A 19371-nucleotide genomic window follows, 5' to 3' on the forward strand; every position below is an offset into this window, starting at 1 on the left:
GAATTGTGACCAACAGCCTTGTTAGAAATGCAACAGCTTTATTTAATCAGAATTGTATAGCACAAAGGGCAACAGGAAAAGGAAGTGATAATAATTTTGTTGTTGTTCATTCCATGCTGCCTGATTACTGTAATTTCTGGATAGTCTGTTGTGAAGCAGAGCACAACAGACTGTGATTTTATCTTTGTCAGTATTTCCCTTGGGGGCAGTTGCTGACAGCCCAATAACTCCTCCTCCGTTTTAATACAGCATCTTTGAAATTTTTCCATATTGTCCTTTAGCTAAGTTGATGATTAGGTAGAACAAATCTTGTCAGCTTTTGTGGAGACAGAACAAAGATAATCCAAAAAGTAATAGTTTTAGAAATGTTTTTGATGGGATCTTTTGTAATTTTGTTGGCTAGTGAATATCTTCATTATTGAATTGGTTGGTTGATTTGCCCTGTACATCTTCCATTGATGAAGTGTTGTCACAAATGCAGGTTCGTGATCCTGCTGATTATGTCAATTTATTATGAATGAGTGACTTTACACAGTTTGATTTAGTAGTAGTTTAGAATTTACTTGTAGCAAATTGCAGAATTTGATTGTAATGTTTTTAATAGCACTCAGTCATCAATGATTAACAAAGTGTTTACATAAAATTGATCAAAACAGTGGCTTAGTTACACATTCAAAGATGGCAAGGTTCACTCTATTACTACATGGAAGTGCATAAAGGAAAACTAAATTACACTGAGTTGGAACGATTCACAAAGGGATCGCATATGTATATATGCGATAAGGGGATAAGGAGTACTCTCCCATTGAGTCCTGAAGTTCAGAGTAGACCCCCTTGCTTTCTAAACTCCTTCTCAGAGAGTAGTCTAAGTGCAGCTAGGTCCAATCGTAGTCTCAGACTTGGTCAATGGTTTACAAGGAATAAGGATATTGCAGCAGTATAAGACCCACTTTGAAATTAAGTTGTACATCTACAGACTACTTAAACTGATTCACACATGCATACACACAAACATGAATGCATATATATAATAGTGTACCTGTTAAAAATTCCCCTCGAGTTCAGTGAAATACTCACGTCTAATGTCTTGGCATTTCTCAACCGGTGAGGGTTGAGCCTCGAGGAGTGAAGGGTTTCAGCGCAGGCTCCACTGTCAGCCAGAGTTTGCTGGCTCTGAGAGGCGTCTCGCTCAGAGGGAGATGCTGGTGCAGCCCATGGCAGTCCAGGAGAGCTCAGAGGGCCTCAGTTAGGACTGCTGTTTATAGGATTGTGAGATGATTGACTTTAATCACCAGTAAATTTCTATCCGAGCCACAATTTGGGTTGGTAGTTGCTGGAATTCCAGTAACGATGATACCACTCTGTTTCAAGGCTGTCAGGGGTAGCTGTTTGTTATTGCTCCCCTCGTTAGCCATAATACGAAGATTTTGATAAGGACAGGGCCGCTCTCTGCTTCAGCCACGTAGGAGTTTCTAGTACAATTAAGGGGCACTTAACTGACTAACTCACTACACAAAAGCGGCGTCCTGGAATTCCTGAGATCATAAAGACATTGAAGAGAAAGAGGAATGGGGAGGCGGGGGGGATGGGGGGGGGATGCACCACCACAAGTGTATCTGCTATACAAGGTAATTTCTCATAGATAAACTGGGACGTATGATATTTTTAAAAAATGTAAGTCTTTAATTTGCTGAAGTAATAAAGCCCAGCCTATATCAAGAATGGTATAAGATGTGCCAGTAGCTGACAAGCATAACAATTTACAGGCATGTCCATAAACAATTTACTGCACAATGAATACTTAGCAATAAATAATTTAGCTGAATTAATACTTGGGTAATTTTCCCTTTGAGATCTAAATTTAGCTTCACTGTTCCATTTTAATAACTGAATATATTAAACTATAAACTTAATAAAACCTAATTTAATTAAAAAAATAATTACAATGTATATATGCTACCCTGTTTCTCCGTATTCACTGTATATATCTAATAGCTTCAACCAAAATAAGGGTAGTACTGCAAAAGTGACTACTGAAAATGAAAGTTAAGTCTGGGAGGAGGAAGAGGGAAATAATTCTTTCCTCCATTAAGAAAGCCCTCTTCTCTCTGAATAATGCTTTTCCCATTTCAAACATATATAGAGTGCTCATGTCTGGAGCAGCAATAATTTTTGTATGTGTGGTTTGCTTGTCTGTGCAACCACTAATATGTATCAAGAGAGTCAGGGAGGGAAGAAGTGCCTTTGGAATTCAGTGGAGGTCATGTGCTTGACTCCATCAGGCTACCTTTAAAAATGCTAAGCAAAACACACTCAGTGCCCACAAAGCTTTCCATGATTAGAAAGACAATTCCATATATTCCTTGAAAAATGTGAAAGTTTTATGAACTGTTTTCTACTGATTGATGTGTAAACCTTAGGGAAATATTGCCACTGTGCTCTTCATGGCTGGTTCTAGCAGATATTACAAAACTTGTCTTTCTCATGATTAACTTACTCCTGGGTCTGAAAAAATGTTACAACAGAATTCATAAAAAATCTGTGCACATATAATATCAGCCAGAGACCACATCCTTCTCTGATGCTGAATTAATATAAGGTTAGTGACTGCAATGTAAGTGGATTTTAGTGGCTGTAAAATTAGATTCGAATCATCCTACAAAAGTAGGAAGTGTAAAGCATTCCTATAAAACCCAATCTGTCAGTCTCATGACAAAATTTTTTATACCATTTTGTTTTGATTTTTATATAAAACTCTGCTGGATATAAATAATTGCGTGGTGTATTGATGGTTGCTTCTAACTACACCGTTGATAGTAACTTTAGCTATAAAGGTGCTTAATACTTTCAAGGCTTGGTTTTGCAGTAAAAATATAAAAGTGTGTAACTGTTTTTCTCAGTGCCGTTCAAAATAGATGTCATTAAAGTAAACTCTCTAGAGGAATCTCAAGGCCCAGTTAAATTACCTTTCAGGTATTAGGTTATACAAACTGTTAGTAATTTCCAAAAGTATTGTAGAATAAATACATAACCAAAAACTATGAAATCCCCTGTTCTTCAATGCATTTCTCTTTCTATCCTCTATATATCCATTTTAGATCTTTACAATGTCAATGAAAGAATGGCATGAAGGTTGGGTATTGGTAACAAATGTCTCAAAATAATAAAATTATATAGTGTAAACCTCCAATGAGGGGCTTCACTGTTCAGGCTGTCTTGTTTGGTAATTCATGTGAGATTTCCTGAGAATAAATTCTATGCAAGTCTAGTAACCTGATTGCTGAAGGTCCTATACCCTCATCAAGTTCGTATTCTTTAAGCACAAGTAAACCTGTGTATTCCATAATCCTTCTAATTTTGACTGTCCTTCCAATTTCAGTTCTTTTGGCTTCCACACTGCCTACCAGAACTTCTGTAATAGGCTTCACTACAGACAAAGCATTCTTCATAGCAATAATGAATAGTACAAAGGCCTACAGAATGTAAGAATAACTGTGGTTGTTTGCAGGGTTTTTTTGTGATTACTAGTTATGAAATTGTTTCATCAAGTAATAGTATAGTAAGACCTTATGTCTGATTTGTTTCTTGAGATAGTTTAGTGGTCTTGACAGTTGGCCTGGCTGGGTTACCATTCTGGATTATGTAGCACTCTTCATTATGCAGAACTCCAGACTGCAGCTGAACAGGCAGGAATTATTTGGGGAGTATACTCAGTGCAATGCAAAGATGTTTTATTTCAGTGTTTTAACATGCTGGTAGGAAAATCAAAGTGATTGCAAGAGCTAAATGAATTCCTAATAACTCAGGAACTTGCAAGGTATGCACTGAAAGGAGGATGAGGGAAGTCACGAGAGCTTCTTTCAAAACTTCTGTCATTCTTGACAGTATTAAAAAATCTGGTTATCAGATTGATCAGTGACTCTCACAGACCCTGTTCTGGCCTAGTGTCAAGGAGCATTAACTTTTTAATAAGTAGAGTCTGTCAACATTGTTAAACAGACTTGAGAAACAATTTTCAAATGGAAACATTGAACACATTACTGTCTAACTTTGTTATAAAAAGAAACAGTGGAATTTAAGTATATTTGATTAAGTTCTGTACATCCATTTACCACTTTGGCTTGAAGCGTCAGCTGACGTTTTTGAAGTTATGCTTATTTGGTTATTCAGCTCTGGAAAATATTATGTTTTTACTATAATTTTGAAGATTGGCTTTCCATTCCTATTCATCTTAAATAGCCCATACTACACTTCTGCAGAATGAGTTTTCAAATCTGTGACTGATAAATTAGATTAAAGTTATAGCATTTTACAAATATGCTGCATTTATACTTTCTAGCTGTGTGTAAATAATGACTTGAGGTATAAGACAATGGAGAATACTGTCATTTAAAAATTAAATCCTTGGAGATGGATTGATTTTTTTATTTGAGCAATTTTTCTGCAGGCTCACAAAGATAACTTGAATAATAATTTACATTTTGTTTTCATTGTGGTATTCTACAATTCTTATTTTCTGAGTGATACTGAAAGGATGTAACTTATGTTGTGTGGGTCTGTGGAAATTTGTGGTTAATGAAAGCCAGCATTTCTTCACTGAATTAATTGTAGTGATTGCATGATAAATATTACTGCAACTTGAACAGCTTTGCTGTTCAATTAAGTCACACATCGTCTTTCTAACAAAACCTATGCAAATAAAGCATCTAATTTTATTATGGATTTGAAGGACTGATAATGGTATATGGATCCAGGCTTTAATACAGAAATTTTATTGGAAGTTCTGTTCCATTTCAGCTTATTGTGTTAGTTCTTTATTAGATTTTTTTGAAAATGTGAGCAGTACCAAAGTATTTTATTAGTTATCAACAGAGTTTTACATTGCAAAACAAGAGAATTAGCTTTATTTTCTTGTGAGATCTTAAGAAGAAGTAGTGAAAGGCAATTTATTTTAATAGTCTATCAAACTCCTTTTTTCTTGTATTAATTAAATTGCATGGTGTGATGGGGCTTGGTCTTATACATTCTTCTAAAGTACTTAATAAAATCAAACATTTTAAAAATTATATAGTAATTCTTTAGCAGGTATTTGTTACATTATTTCCTGATTTTTATTTTCTTAATGAAGAAGAGTATTCTTCCAGATGTCTCTACATCTTTGTAAATGGGTATAATTCATGCATAAACTATTGGAAGAATAAATTCATACTTTTTGAAGATGATCGACATGCTAGGAAATAGGGATAAACATCAAAGTGGGAGTTTTTCTTTTCCTAGCTTACTTATACAGTTAAAAAGTATTTCACCCATTAGGTCACCTGGTATATTTTCTAATGGTGATGCCCAGGAATGCTAGAAAGATGTTCAAGAATGGAAGAACTACCAGTAGGAAAGTTTTTACAAGACAACATTAATATTGATATGATTTGGGGTTTTTTTTTGGCAATAGGATGCTCACAAAGATTGCAGATGAGAATCAGTGATGTTACATAGTTTCCAGGTGCTTAAAATTAATCAATATTTTAAGAAACTGCAGTTATTCAGGCCTGATAATAAATTCTGTGTGTGTGTATGTGTAGATCCATCTATTTCTATCTGTATAGATACTGTGTGTACATGCATATCTTTCCAACCCCACCCTTGGTATGATTCCATCCTAAAAGAAGCTTAATTTTTTGGTATTGAACAGGTATGCAAGACAAGATTTCCTTTGTCCTGTGCCATGGTTGTCATGAGTTTGTGAGAGCACCTCTCCCCAAAACATTTCCAGTTAATGTACTCTGTATGCACCAATATCGTCGATAGATACAAGTTCTTACTCTTTTCTTGTGTAGAATCACCCCTAAATGCTAGTTTCACTATTTTTATCTTGGCATGCTCATATCTATTGGGATACCTTTGGGACAAGACTTTTGTCTTTCGAGTTTTCTTTGATCATTCCTAAATTACATACAGTTCCTTGAATGCAAGACTTCTTTCCCTAAATTCCAGTTAATATATCTGTAATTGTTCATCATTCCCTCCTTGCAGATTAGGACAAATGCTAATGGATTGCCTCTCCTACTAACTGGTAGAAGTAATTACATATCTTGATTCCATTTGGATAGCCTGTAAATCAGAAGAATTGTTTTGTTGATAGAAGAGTCCCTATTTTCTTCACAATTTGTTTCCCTAACAATAATGACCCATAGCAGTTTTTGTGAGGCACATTCAGGTACCTTTTGGAACATGTTTCTGCAGATTACTATAGGATTACATAATGCTACATCTAGACTAAAATTGTGTCTCAGTCTTACATATAATCCTCATAAATATGCATTCTAATAAGAAACAGCACTCTTATATTTATAAGGAAGTTGACTTACAGCTCATTGTATATAAATTCTTTCACTGCTTCACTCCAAGCTTTCCTCTACGCTTATGAAATTTTTGCAAGAAGTTATTCTTAACAAAATCTGAAATTTCTGGACTTTTTCCTGTGTGTACTTTTACATTCTCCATCTTTTTCACTTTCTGAGTGTTCTTGGATATATCATTATTATATTAGTATATGTGTAATATATCTGCAGTTAAGGAGACAGACATTACACAGCATTATGCCATATTGGAACCTCAAATTTCTGTGAAATCTTCTCACGCTATATTAAATAGGATTCTTGGTATGAATTCTGATATGAATATAAATTGCCTGGTGTGTGGGCATGTTCATTTAGTATCCATTTGCCATCTGAGGTTGATCATTTAATTAGTCTCAGTAACACAGTTAATGAATCACGTGGCTGTCAGAGCAAGGCAAAGTTCAATGTAAGTAATACATAAAAGATAACTAGCAACTGATGTCTGTTACAACCACAGACTTTGTCAAGGTGTTGGAGGTAGGAGATAATATTTTTGTGAGCACTGTTTGGAGATTGGAGCTCCTAAGGTGTGAATAACTTAAATAGTAGAGACAAATAGGGTTGTTTATAAAGATAAATGAATGGGAGTGATTAATTAATGATAAGATGGTGTGTATTCACATCAGTGGGAATACTGATCAGCATGGAGAATACTAGTGAGTTAATGGCTGCAATAGGAAAGGTGAGAGCAGACTGAGGGCAGCGTCAGTTATGTACAGTTTTTAACATGGATTTATAACGTCCAGAGAAATAATGAAATTACTATTTCTTGGGTACACTTTAGAACCCTACTGTAATATTCATTATAGTCAGTATTTGATCCCAAAAGGTTTTAGAATGTGAACATGAATGAAAGAAAAAGACATAAACATTTTTGATAATGCGGGTCACAGTTGTAATAGTGTAATAATCCTTTCTGTGGCTGTCTGAGCAACTCCTCTTGCATTTCCAGTGTTGTGGTTTAGCCCCAGCCAGCAACTAAGCACCACGCAGCCGCTCGCTCACTCCCCCTACCCCAATGGGATGGGGGAGAGAATTGGAGAAGTAAGAGATAAGAACAGTTTGATAATTGAAATAAAGTAAAACAGTAATGATAATAACAACAATACAATAATGATAATAATAATAATATCCAAAGCAAGTGATGCACAATGCAATTGCTCACCACCCGCTGACCGATACCCAGACAGTTCCCAAGCAGCAATTGCTGCTCCCCTGGCCAACCCCCCCCAGTTTCTATACTAAGCATGACGTCATATGGTATGGAATAGCCCGTTGGCCAGTTTGGATCAACTATCCTGGCTGTGTCCCCTCCCAGTTTCTTGTGCACCTGGCAGAGCATGGGAAGCTGAAAAGTCCTTGACTGGTGTAAGCAGTACTTAGTAACAACTAAACCGTCAGTGTGTTATCAACATTCTTCTCCTACTAAGTCCAAAACACAGCACTATGCCTGTTACTAGGAAGAAAATTAACTCTATCCCAGCTGAAACCAGGACACCAGTCATTTAAGAGAGCCCAGTGTGATGTTACAGGAACAGCCAGTAGTAACTGGCCATTGGCACTTTCCCCTTAGAGTAATTCCCACAAGTTCAGTTTACTGCATAATCTTCTTGACTGCCAAAAGCAATGGGAATTGTGATACCCTAAAGTTCTTATGGTGATCCTAAGATCATTCCTACTTTCAGTCCAGAAAGTACTTGAGCGAGACTTTAGTCTGTCCATTAGTTTTTATTTACACTGGATTCTGGCAGCAGAACACAATGGAATAAATATCAATTTGTTAAAGTTGTTTCCTTTCAAGCTTAACTATATCTCACTAGAACTAGAAAATAGGCAGAATAGCTCCAGTATTTTTGCTATTTCGCCCTAATTTCTTAATTTCTATCAAAACCTGTCTCACTGTGGAACTGTCTCATTCAATACATAGCAGTTAAACAGGAGAACAGTGAGGAAGTAGTGGCAATGACAGCATAAGCCTTCAGTGTGTATTAGAAGCTGGAGTACATTATGTCAGGATGTTCAGTCAGGGAAAATCAGCAGGGAAAATGATACAAAACCAATGCATTTGTGGTGGTGGGGAGTTGCTGCATATTTGGGCTTGTGAATTTGGCAAAATGATGAACAGAACTATGACTTTACCTTTTGGCACAAAGGTTTAGATAGTAATGTAGATTAGTTGATTCAGCATGAAGTTATATTAATGCTTAAATTAATACAGAAACAGGCATTCAGATTTAAGGGTGCTCAGCTGAAAGTCCAGATCATAAGGGAAGCCTTCACTAATCAGCTGTGTTTCATACCCGTGTTTCGAGGTCTCTTTTTTAGTACTAATTGCTTTTTAGCATAAACAGTATTCATAAAGCTACATGTATAACTAGAAAAAATGTTAAATACAGTACTGCTGATAGATGTTTTATTTCTGAATTCATTGGATAGTTTGTCATTTCAGATGTGCAAGTTTTTGTACTTTAATTTCCTATTTTGTGTTTTGTGAAAACAGAGATAGAAAGAATTCCAACTGTTTAGCTTGGCTTGCATAGCTTAAAACAGTCTTCTTACAATCTTCATAACACTTTAAAGAACTAAAGAAAGCTGTTTGTGTCCTTGCTAGAGAGGATGGGAAGAGGGTAGTGTACACTTTAGTTTACCTTGCAGTCCCAGTTCTTTGATCATGGCTGTCTTTCTACCCTCAAAGCGAAAACCGCATGAAATGTCAATGTGCCCTCAGATTTCACCTTGGCTGAGAAGCCAAGCTGTGAAGCCATGCGTAGGATGTGCATATGGGTGAGGACAATAAGATACACCTTCTTATGAGAACTTTAGAAAGAGTTTGGAAAATGCGATTGCAGAAGGCAGATTGACAGGAAAAAAGCTATCTAGAATTTTAAAATTCTGGGATTGGGCTGTGTAGCACATTAGAAGCATGTATATTTATGGAGTAGTGTGATTATAAGTGAATTAGTAGAAACTTTGTTAAGTCAAAGCATTAGCAGCAAGAATCATAGAATTGTAGAATACCAGGCTGGAAGGGACCTCAAGGATCATCTGGTCCAACCTTTCCTGGCAAAAGCACAGTCTAGATAAGATAGATAGCCCAGCACCCTGTCCAGCTGAAACTTAAAATTGTCCAGTGTCGGGGAATCCACCACTTCCCTGAGGAGATTATTCCAATGGCTGATTGTTCTCATTCTGAAAAATTGTCCTCTGGTGTCCAATAGGAATCTCCCCAGGAGTAACTTGCACCTATTACCCCTCATCTTTTCCATGTGAGTCCTTGTAAAAAGGGAGTCTCCATCTACTTTGGAGCCACCCTTTAAATACTGGCATGTGGTGATAAATTCTCCCCTACGCCTTCTTTTCTCAAGGCTGAACAAACCCAATTCTCTCAGCCTTTCCTCATATGGCAGGCTTCCCAGTCCTTTGATCATCTTTGTGGCCCTTCTCTGGACCCTCTCCAGCCTGTCCACATCTTTTTTGCATAGCAGGGACCAAAACTGAACACAGTATTCCAGGTGTGGCCTGACAAGTGCTGAGTAGAGTGGGATAATGACTTCTTTGTCTCTGCTGGTGATGCCCTTGTTGCTGCAACCCACCATCCTGTTGGCTTGCTTTGCCGCAGCAGCACACTGTTCACTCATATTGAGCTTGTTGTCCACCAGGATGCCCAGGTCCCTTTCCACGGAAGACTAAATTTTAGACACAAGGGGGTGAAGAACACTATCGGATGGAAAAAGAGTATTTTTTTAAACTCCAGTTACTGTTAAGATATGGTGGGAACAGTGGCAAACCCATGGAAAGAAAGAAGGAGAATTAGAGGTGCAAAAAGAGCCAAATCAATTGACAAATTTAGCGAACATTTCAAGTAGCATTAAATGATTTCCAGAGTTTGAGAGGTGAAAAGATTAAATAGATCAAATGAATGAATGACAAATTATGAGGAGGGAGCTCATGCAGAGTTAACTAGAGCTATCTTAAGGTACAAAGTCTACCTCTGTCTTTACAAAAGGATTCCATTCTTTATAAATTAGTGATGAACTGATTTACTACCAAGGGAGCAGTGGAGATGTGCAACTATTTACAGTGAAAAACTGCATAATTTTTCATGGGAAAATACTAGGCTTTTAGAAAGCTAATGTCTGTGAACTAGCTTCTGATGTCTGGTACCTAACTTCTAGAAGTTTTCACGAAAATGGGAGAATTTAAAACAGCCAAGATAAATGTTCTACTGTAGTCAAGCATAATTTTTTTAATTTTTCAAAACATGTACTTCAGTTATTTTAAAGTAGTCAGAAGAGAAATCAGAAATCTGCAGATCTATCATTCCAGCATGATTTATGTAGAATGTATGTAAAGATGAATCTTTGCTTTCATTAAGGATTAGAGTGGTGATGGAAGAAAAAAAAAAGACCTTAAAAGTAAACTGAGCTCTTACATTAATATAAACAGTATCATTTTTATACCTGTCACATAAGCACATAATACTTAATAAAATCTGCACACAACCTCATGCATATGATTCCAGATTGTTAAAAGCAAGGGTATTTCTAGCCCTGGGAAGTCTTTTGAACAACAATAAAGAGATTCAGAGGATTTATATGATTAAATTCATACTATGAAAGAACAGCCCCTTCAGTGCCTTTGGAAGCATTCATAAATAGGGATAAAAGAGGTGACAAAGTTCTGAGCTGCTGGTTGCTTTCCTTTAGACACTTCTTGCCTTGAAATCCACAGTTTTAGACAGCTATCTGGATTCTCTGTCTAACTGGAGAAAGTAGGCACCCAGCAACAGAAGTCTAAGAGCCAGCAAAAGGAATGGAGAATCGTATAACCAGACCAGTATTAAAACAGTAAGACATATGGAAGTTCATATGGAAGTTCTATGGAAGTTTAGTTAACCTCTTCAATCTGAGCAGATTAGGGCCAAGGGGTTTGTTCCAAGATCTACAGGTCTGCCCAGTGCCCTAAGCTCCTCATTATTTGGTAATAAATGTTGGCATAAATACCTTTCTGGTCCTATAGATGGGATCAGCATGAATCAGACTTCAGATATCCATGGAAAATGGCCTAATTTGGGAACACAGGTGGGATTCAGTCATAAAGTATGCACAGCAAGGCTATCCACTGTCAAGGAAAAAACATTTCAGGCGCTATCAAGGAGTGAAAGTATTAGGTTACAGCTCAATGGAGAAAGTAAGTGTATACCTTTTGGAGGTAGGTACCGCCCCCCCCCCCCCCTTTTTTTTTTTTTCTTTTTTTCAAATCTAGCCAAATTTGAGAACTGTTAGTTTTGGGTGGTTCCGACCAGGAAGAAATTCAAGAAGATATCATTGCCTGTCCATTACCTGTCTCTCATCCCATCCCTGTTAAACAAAAAACTGACAAAAGGAAGAAGAACCCTCCTCAAGAGACAGTGTAGCATACTATGCGTACATATCTCTGTGTGTGTGTGTGTGTGTGTGTATACTTCGTGGAAGGAGAAAATGAACTTACTCAATTAACCCTTAGTAGAAATACAATACTAGAAGGGACCACAAGAATTATCAGGTCGCCACTATCCAGTTTAGATAGACTCACAGAATATTTAATCTATGTGACTCCTGCACCATGAAAGACAAAATCTTTCTTAGCTCTACAACAGAATATGGGACCTGCAAAAATAGATTATAGCTGTAATGTGTTTCTGGAAAAGTGTGGGAAACTTTGAGATCACCAGTGTCTTTGAACACTGAAACAGCATTGCATTTGTTAAGGTAAACATCCCAGATGACCCTAGGAAGTGAACCATGTCCAACACTAAGAAAAGAACAAAGCAAAAAAGCCAGCAATCTTATCAATCTGATGTAGGGGAGGGAAGGGAGAATTCCTTCTTGTCTCTTGATATGGGCACCTGGATTCAAACATTGAAACAGTGGCCATGTATATACTATCATTACGTCATTGCTTATACTCAACTTTTTCCTGTTTGGTTATACAGTCACTTCCTTAAGGTTAACAACGTCATTTCAAAATCATTTCGCTTCTGTTATTTCACCGCTCTGTTTGGAAAGGTATCCAAAACTTCTCTTGAACGATGGAAAATCATCAGACTTCCAGCCCATATTTATTCATCAGCAATCCGTATCTGTTTCATGTTTACAGTCAGCTATGCCAGCAGTGTTCCTTTTACTTTGACATTTTTTGGTAGAAACTAGTCTGATATGTCCAGTCTTTGACAGAAACTGTATTACCCTACTTTGCTGCACTTTATCCAATTTAAATTAATCACATTTAGCCTACTTTTGCATGTGCTCCATGTTACTTTTTCCTTAAAAAACCACTCATTTTAATTAATCTTATTTCTAACCCTAATAATTTGCTATCATTTCTGTTATCCTATCCTTATTTTTTAGGTACTTAGCCTTTACTTTTCATATACATTACTAACTTAATTGTAAACTGGAGTAGTCTATAAACGTAGGATCATTCCTAATTTATTGTTTATCTTGTATGAAGTGAAACTTCCCAATCCCTGGTGTGTAATAGCCCCTCTTTTCCTATGCTTTCTCTTTGTTGCTAATAGTTAGATTTTTTTTTTCCCAAGTGTCAGTTCAACAAAGCTTTCCATCATTCACTTTTTGGCCTGTTTTTTTTCTTGACAGTTAGTCTCTTTTCCTGTTCTTTCTGGTTGTTTGACTTCTAATATTCAGCTTGAAATGCAGATTCATTGGGGAAGAGGGAGACTGTTGCCTTACAGTTTTTTTCCCTGTTCCTTGGAATAGAAGTTCCAGATTGTACTACCACTTGAACAAAGGATTATATTAACATAAGTACCCCAGAGAGGACAAACATTATAGGCAATGATTGGCTGTAATAGAAGACAAGATGATCTTAGAATTGTTTTTTTCTGCAGAAAATTTAAACAAAACTCATTTACTAAAAAAAAAAAAAAAGGTAACTTGGGGGAGGAAGAAAATGATCCATGCTTTTACTCTTGCAAACCAAATCTTTGTGGAATCCAAGTGTCAGCTTGGGTGCTTGACAGGCTAGCTGTAGTCATTAACGAAATGAATAAACAAAGTGGGGAAAAAAAAAAAATCAAGCCTTTCTGACTTGCGATTTCACTCAAAATTCACCTAAACAACACAAAGGCAATTTTATTATTTAATGTAATAAAAAATTACAGCATGCTACAGTACTACATGATATCCTGAAAATATTTTTTCAAAGGACTCCATGTCTCAGTGGAAAATTGTTACCTGTATTCAGACATCCACTGCAGAAATTGCAGTGTCAGTTTGAAATACCATCACTCAGCAGCAGTTTGCTCCACCCAGTGGCAGAGGTAACAGAAGAGAGGGTGTGAATAGAACCATTGATGCAGTCCACCTGCTGGCTTTCTGCACAACCAGTGACTTAAGCAGATAATCATCAGCTGTGGTTGGTAATGCCTCAGACTTGAATGTCTCTTCCATAAGCAGCTGATCATAGAGTCTATCTGTAGCAAACTTATACAAGTGACAAAGAAATGAAATGCCATTAAAAAATACTCTCAGCCTATAGTGCTGCAATCAGGTCTATAGTTTACAAAATCTAAAATTCAGCATATGAAAATGGTATTGGTCTTTTGGTTGTTCAAATAGTTACTACATATACCATCACATACATGTAATTTACAAAATGCAACATATAAAAAACCATGGTTTAATATCACTTGAGGTATAGCAATTGATGTTAAAACACTTCAGGTTTTGCTTTGCTCTGTCTAGTTAGATGGATCGCTACTGTTAAACCTCATTGTTACACTTCTAAAGAAAATATGTAAAATATTAAGGGCCTGGCTGTGCACCTATGCATATGTAAGTAGTTCAATGGTCTAAGCAAGATATTTTACTTGCACTGAGCAATGACTTCAAAATTTGTGCTTGATATGACCTGTATATGCCAGTACTCCTCTTACAGTATGTATTCTTTTCATGTGCATAAGGTTAGGACTTACCAATAGCATACTTGATATCATACTGTACTTTTCAAAGCAAGTATAATGGATATTGTGTCTATACTGTTCTTGCAACAGTAACATGCTTTTGATGATTTTTCCTCTTTGTGAATTCTCTTCACCAGGTATCTTCAGATCTTTCAATGGTGGGTGGTGCACCTGTTATTACTGTAGAACCAGATGACACAGTCGCTTACACTTTGAATATATCTCCGTGGAGACGAGGAATCTTTCAAGGTACAATGTAGAACCCAAATATATAAAATCCCTATAAATTATCAGATTAAATCTGTTTATATTTAACGCTTACATTTCTGTTCAACATAACCTTTCTTGTGGAAGTAAGGCTATAATTACAGTTGATACTGGTTTTTAAGCTGGCTCATATTTTTATTTGTAAAGGTATATTACTGCTAAAAATATGGTCATGTCCTTCAAAACTGCCAGCATATTTGCAACTTCATGCAATTAATTGGTCCCATGAAAGCTTACTCAATAGGAATTAATGATTTTGAATTACCACCAAGTTCTTGGGTCTAAATTTATTTTTCCAAAACCTGTTGAATAGCTGTAGTTATCTCAGCACTATTAGAAGCAAAGTTTTAAAGGTAGAGACCAGTATTTGATTCTTTCCCTTGATCAAAGTTCAACTTGTTGACCACAAGACAAGAGTGCATACATAGAATGTGGTGAACTCAATTCCTTCTTTGAGATGTGTAGAGGCTAGGGATATCTAAAATTAATTGCAAATAATTTGCATCAGTCCATGTTCATACTGGTATTCTTATGATACAATAGCAAGACTCTTGCTTGTTTTAACCAACATCAGCATGTCATACTTAATGTTTTGTCCTGAAAAGAATTTTTTTAAATTATTTTTTTAACAATTCATATTTCATAATTTTGAAATGCTTAGTAATAATTTTACAATTCTGTGGTGCTCTTTCTTTACCTCAGAACCTGAAAAGCACGATTGTGTGAATGAGGCTGTACAATCAGTCTTTTTCTTCCTTGTAGAGTAGCTGTTGTAGTAACTCTCAGCAAAGCAGAGTATGAGAGTGTGTTTGGGAGGGAATTATGGGAACAGAAGATACTGTCTTAAAGTAACCGAACAGTGCTCAGGAAACCTAGATTTGAACAACTTCTTAAACAAAAAGATTCCTGATATTGGATAAATCTCTTTATCCAAAATGTTTAGTGTATAGTTTTGATTTTGTGGGTTCCTAACTCCAAACACTTGATTCTGCTGCCTTCTGAGACAATTGAGATTAATGACAGCTGTTTTCTCAACATTAAAAAGTAATTAAGTCTTGTCCCTGAGTATGCCAAACTACTTTGCTCTTTTGGCCATTTTGGTTTTAGTATCTGGTGTGTAAAATGTAAGTAATAATGCCATCTCAATTCACAGGTTATTTGTGAAATGAAATTAATACTTGTAACAAAGCTCGGCCTAGTGCCACAGGAAGACTTCAGAGCCTTCTTGCTAAACCTGTAGCCCTGAGACAATTTCACTTTCTTTGAATAGGAGTCAGATTTCAATGAAATTTGTGACCATCAAAAACTGAAATATTGAGGAGGTACTATATTTTATCTCATGCCTTTTTTATAGGCTTTAAAGTTTTAGGAATATTATCTTCTAACATAGAAAATCCCCAATTCTTTTATACATACTGAAAGTTTCAGTAGAAGAGGTTCCAAGGGATCTCTCATCCAGCAAATTAATACCAGGTGGTAAAAGCCATGCCTTCAAAGGGACGGAGATGGCATGTTCAGATCGACATCTCCTATGTTCTGTCATTCCTCTAACTTCTATGACAATGGTTTCCATTATGTTTGGAAGTATTATATGTTCACTGAGTGAGAAAAAGAGAGAACAGTCAGTCTCTCTAACCTGACAGAAAAGTTATTAGTTCAAAGGCTGGGAAGCCACAAACGCTCTTTTTTCAGAAAACAGTTCATTTATTTTATGCTTTAAAATAACTTGATAGAAGGCTGAAGTTATCCTTTGAAAAGAGACAGTGCCCAGTTGTCTACCATCCACCCCCTGGCTCAGTCCTGGCTTTAATCACTACCTTAGGAAATCATGTTCATTATTCCTCTGGAGCAGGGACAGTTTCGGTTATGTCATAGAAATTTGTACGTGCTCTCTAATCATTCGGCTGCTGTAGGAGGGAGAGAGGTGGAGGGAAGAAAGGCTGCTGTCAGAGGTTTGAAAGGCAGCTGCTGATTTTGCTGTCTGATGTTAGGTGTAATATAAGCCTAAGTACCAGGTGTCCTAGCTAAGGTGACATCAGTTGGGAAGTGCTTACTTTCTGGCTTCAAGGAGGACGGAAGCCAGCCTGCTTCATACTGTGCAAGCCTGGGAAGTCATATTTGTTCCCCAAAGCAGAATTTTCAGCTCCTGGGAAACTTTAATGTCAAAGCTGAGATATATATGAATTTTTGGCACTTTTAGGATTTTTCAGCAGCCAGCCTGAAGCTTGAGGATCACAGGTTAGATGTAGGTGACTCAAGTGGGAATTAATTAGGACTCAGGAATCTCAGTCCTTTCTAGGTTCAAGAGACTACAGGTAAAGGATAATTTAAACACCCATAATGAAAGGTACTCTTTATTCAGTTCGGTGAATTTGTTTAGAGGGAAGTAAATAATCCATGGGGCAAATATGTTGAATGATTGATAATAAAAAGAAATGCTCAAAAGCTATCCACAGTGAGAAAATTTTATCCTGTGGGGAAAAAAGAACAACTACTTAGCTATCTAGTTGAAGACTGTGTCATAGTGCTGATGGATGATTTCAAGTTTAGAACTCCCTAAGTTGTAAGTATAAAACTCTGTAACCTTGGTGTTCTAGTGCTGGTTTTGTCATATTAAAATAAATTCTCATAAAAGGACTTTTACCATATAAATTGTACTGAGCAAATGATCTGCATTTTTCCTTTACATTTGAAGTCTTTTTCATTGCAAAATTATATAGGTGCAAAATTATACTTCTTTTGCTTTCCTTCTTGCTATTTTACAATTGCTAAGCTAAAAATAGGACCAGTTCTTTTCAAAAGTCCATTTGGAAGCATTCCAATAGAGAGCTAATATTATATGCTTTGACTGGATTGTAGCTGTATGACAGCTTTAACATAGAAATAATAGCTAATAAACATCTCACACAAGATTCTGGCACCAGATAAAATTCTTCAGCAATCTGTTTTCTAAGTAATAGAGCAATTTTCTTTCGGTTTGGTAAAGCATCTTCTATATATTACTTTATCTTTTAACAAACTCTTATTTCTGCTTTCAGCAGAATAGACCAGAATTTTTCCAGAATAGACCAAACCTCATAATGCTTGAATATTTCTTGTGTAAAAAATACACGCCTGTTATTGTCAGTGTCCCTTTAGCCATAAAAATTTACTAGCTTTTGGAAAGGAGCTTTCTAATTTTATGAATCACATTTCATTTATTTTTTAAGTGTATGTGTACTTAGTAGGCAGTACTTTTCCGTGCTACTTGGAGTTTTTGAAGCTTACATTGAGAAAAAATGGCAGTATATTACAGGCCATGGGCTGTCAGATGGAGCTGTAGGACTGTTTTAGTGTGGTGGTGAAGATCATGCCAATACATTCTGGTCTGTAAATGAGTTGATTAAACTTGTTTGTTTAACGGTATTTATCTCCAATGTTTGTGTGACATCTGATTTAAAAAAAAAAAAAAAATTGTCCATTTCTTTGTTTGGAGGGATTCTGTAAATTGATCTGCTGATTGCTCTAATTTCAATGGAATACTAAAATCACATGTGAAAGACTGTAGCTTCTCGTAGCCATTGCCCTACTTCCAGCACCTGCCGGTACCTCTGCTTTAAGCACTTCCTCTTCAGCTGAGACACCCTAACATATTGAGACTAATTCATCTGTAATAAAGACAAAGTTAGAAGGATCTTCTGGTTGCTTGATTAGCATGAATGGCTCTGGCATACCTCCACTGCTGGATCACTGGAGTTTGCTGAGGAAGGGCTGCTCTATTTCTACACGCCACTGCCTGGCAAGATGATCCCCAGCATACCCTTTCCATCTATCCTAGTGCAGTTGGAATTGCATACTCCTGTGCCCTTTCATACCATGGTTTTATTGTCACATTAGGAACAGCCAGTGAGAATTACAAATAAAACAATTCACCTCTTTATTAAATGCCAGAAAACCATATATGAATGATAGTTGACAGCGGGATTTGGCACTTGCTCTTTTCTCCTATTCATGAGTCTTAAAGCTTATTCTGCTTCTTTTTCACTGATGCAGGGAGCAATTAATTTAGTCCCAGTATAGGGGACTAAATTTACAGAAACTCTTTAGAATTTACATATATCATCATAGAGCAACAATAGAGATTATAAAGTTTTGTTGTAACCTACAGTAAATATCTTTTTTTTTGGTCAGTAGAAAAATTGCCAGAAGAAAAATTGGCCAAAGCTTATATAAATTGCACTCATCCTTTTAATTTATCATAACTCTTCTGAGGAATTTTTCTGAGGCAGCAACCATACATTGATTTCATTGGCCAGAAAAAATCAGGAAAAAATGAAACCCCCTCCTTCTAATCCCAAGACCTACGCTTATTAAGATCATGTTGGCATATTTAATCCACAAGCCGACCATTTCTATATCTTCTCAGATTTGTATGATGAATTCCGTGGCCGCACAGCCTTCTGTTCTTGTTTCCAGTTAAAATATTGGGATATTGTGGGCTTTTATCATCTCTCTGCACTGGAAAATAATCATGTACAATACATATCTTTCAAATAGTCCATTCAAATTATACAGAAAGAAAAAAAGTTGAATGTTTCTTGCTTTCTTAATTGGATTCAGGGATGTGGTATTGTACTGTGTACCCAATGAGTCAGTTTAACAAGTAGTGCTGCAATTACATTTTTATTGGGAAATAAAGCAGCCTGCTCCTTTTAAAGGGATGCATCTTCTCTGAAGCAATATAAAACAAAGCTTCAGTATTAG

General features: G+C 36.4%; 1 protein-coding gene across 1 annotated transcript in view; it reads left to right on the plus strand.

Moving 5' to 3' along the window:
- The window catches only part of CFAP47 (cilia and flagella associated protein 47), a 353360-nt gene that overhangs the window by 178790 nt on the left and 155199 nt on the right, over window positions 1-19371 (plus strand). The window contains exon 49 of the mRNA XM_075714741.1: window positions 14499-14610. Coding sequence (XP_075570856.1) covers window positions 14499-14610 — 112 coding nt within the window. The remainder of the gene's footprint in view (window positions 1-14498; window positions 14611-19371) is intronic.

This window comes from Pelecanus crispus, chromosome 1, assembly GCF_030463565.1.
Source record: "Pelecanus crispus isolate bPelCri1 chromosome 1, bPelCri1.pri, whole genome shotgun sequence".
In the NCBI taxonomy this organism is placed as follows: domain Eukaryota; kingdom Metazoa; phylum Chordata; class Aves; order Pelecaniformes; family Pelecanidae; genus Pelecanus; species Pelecanus crispus.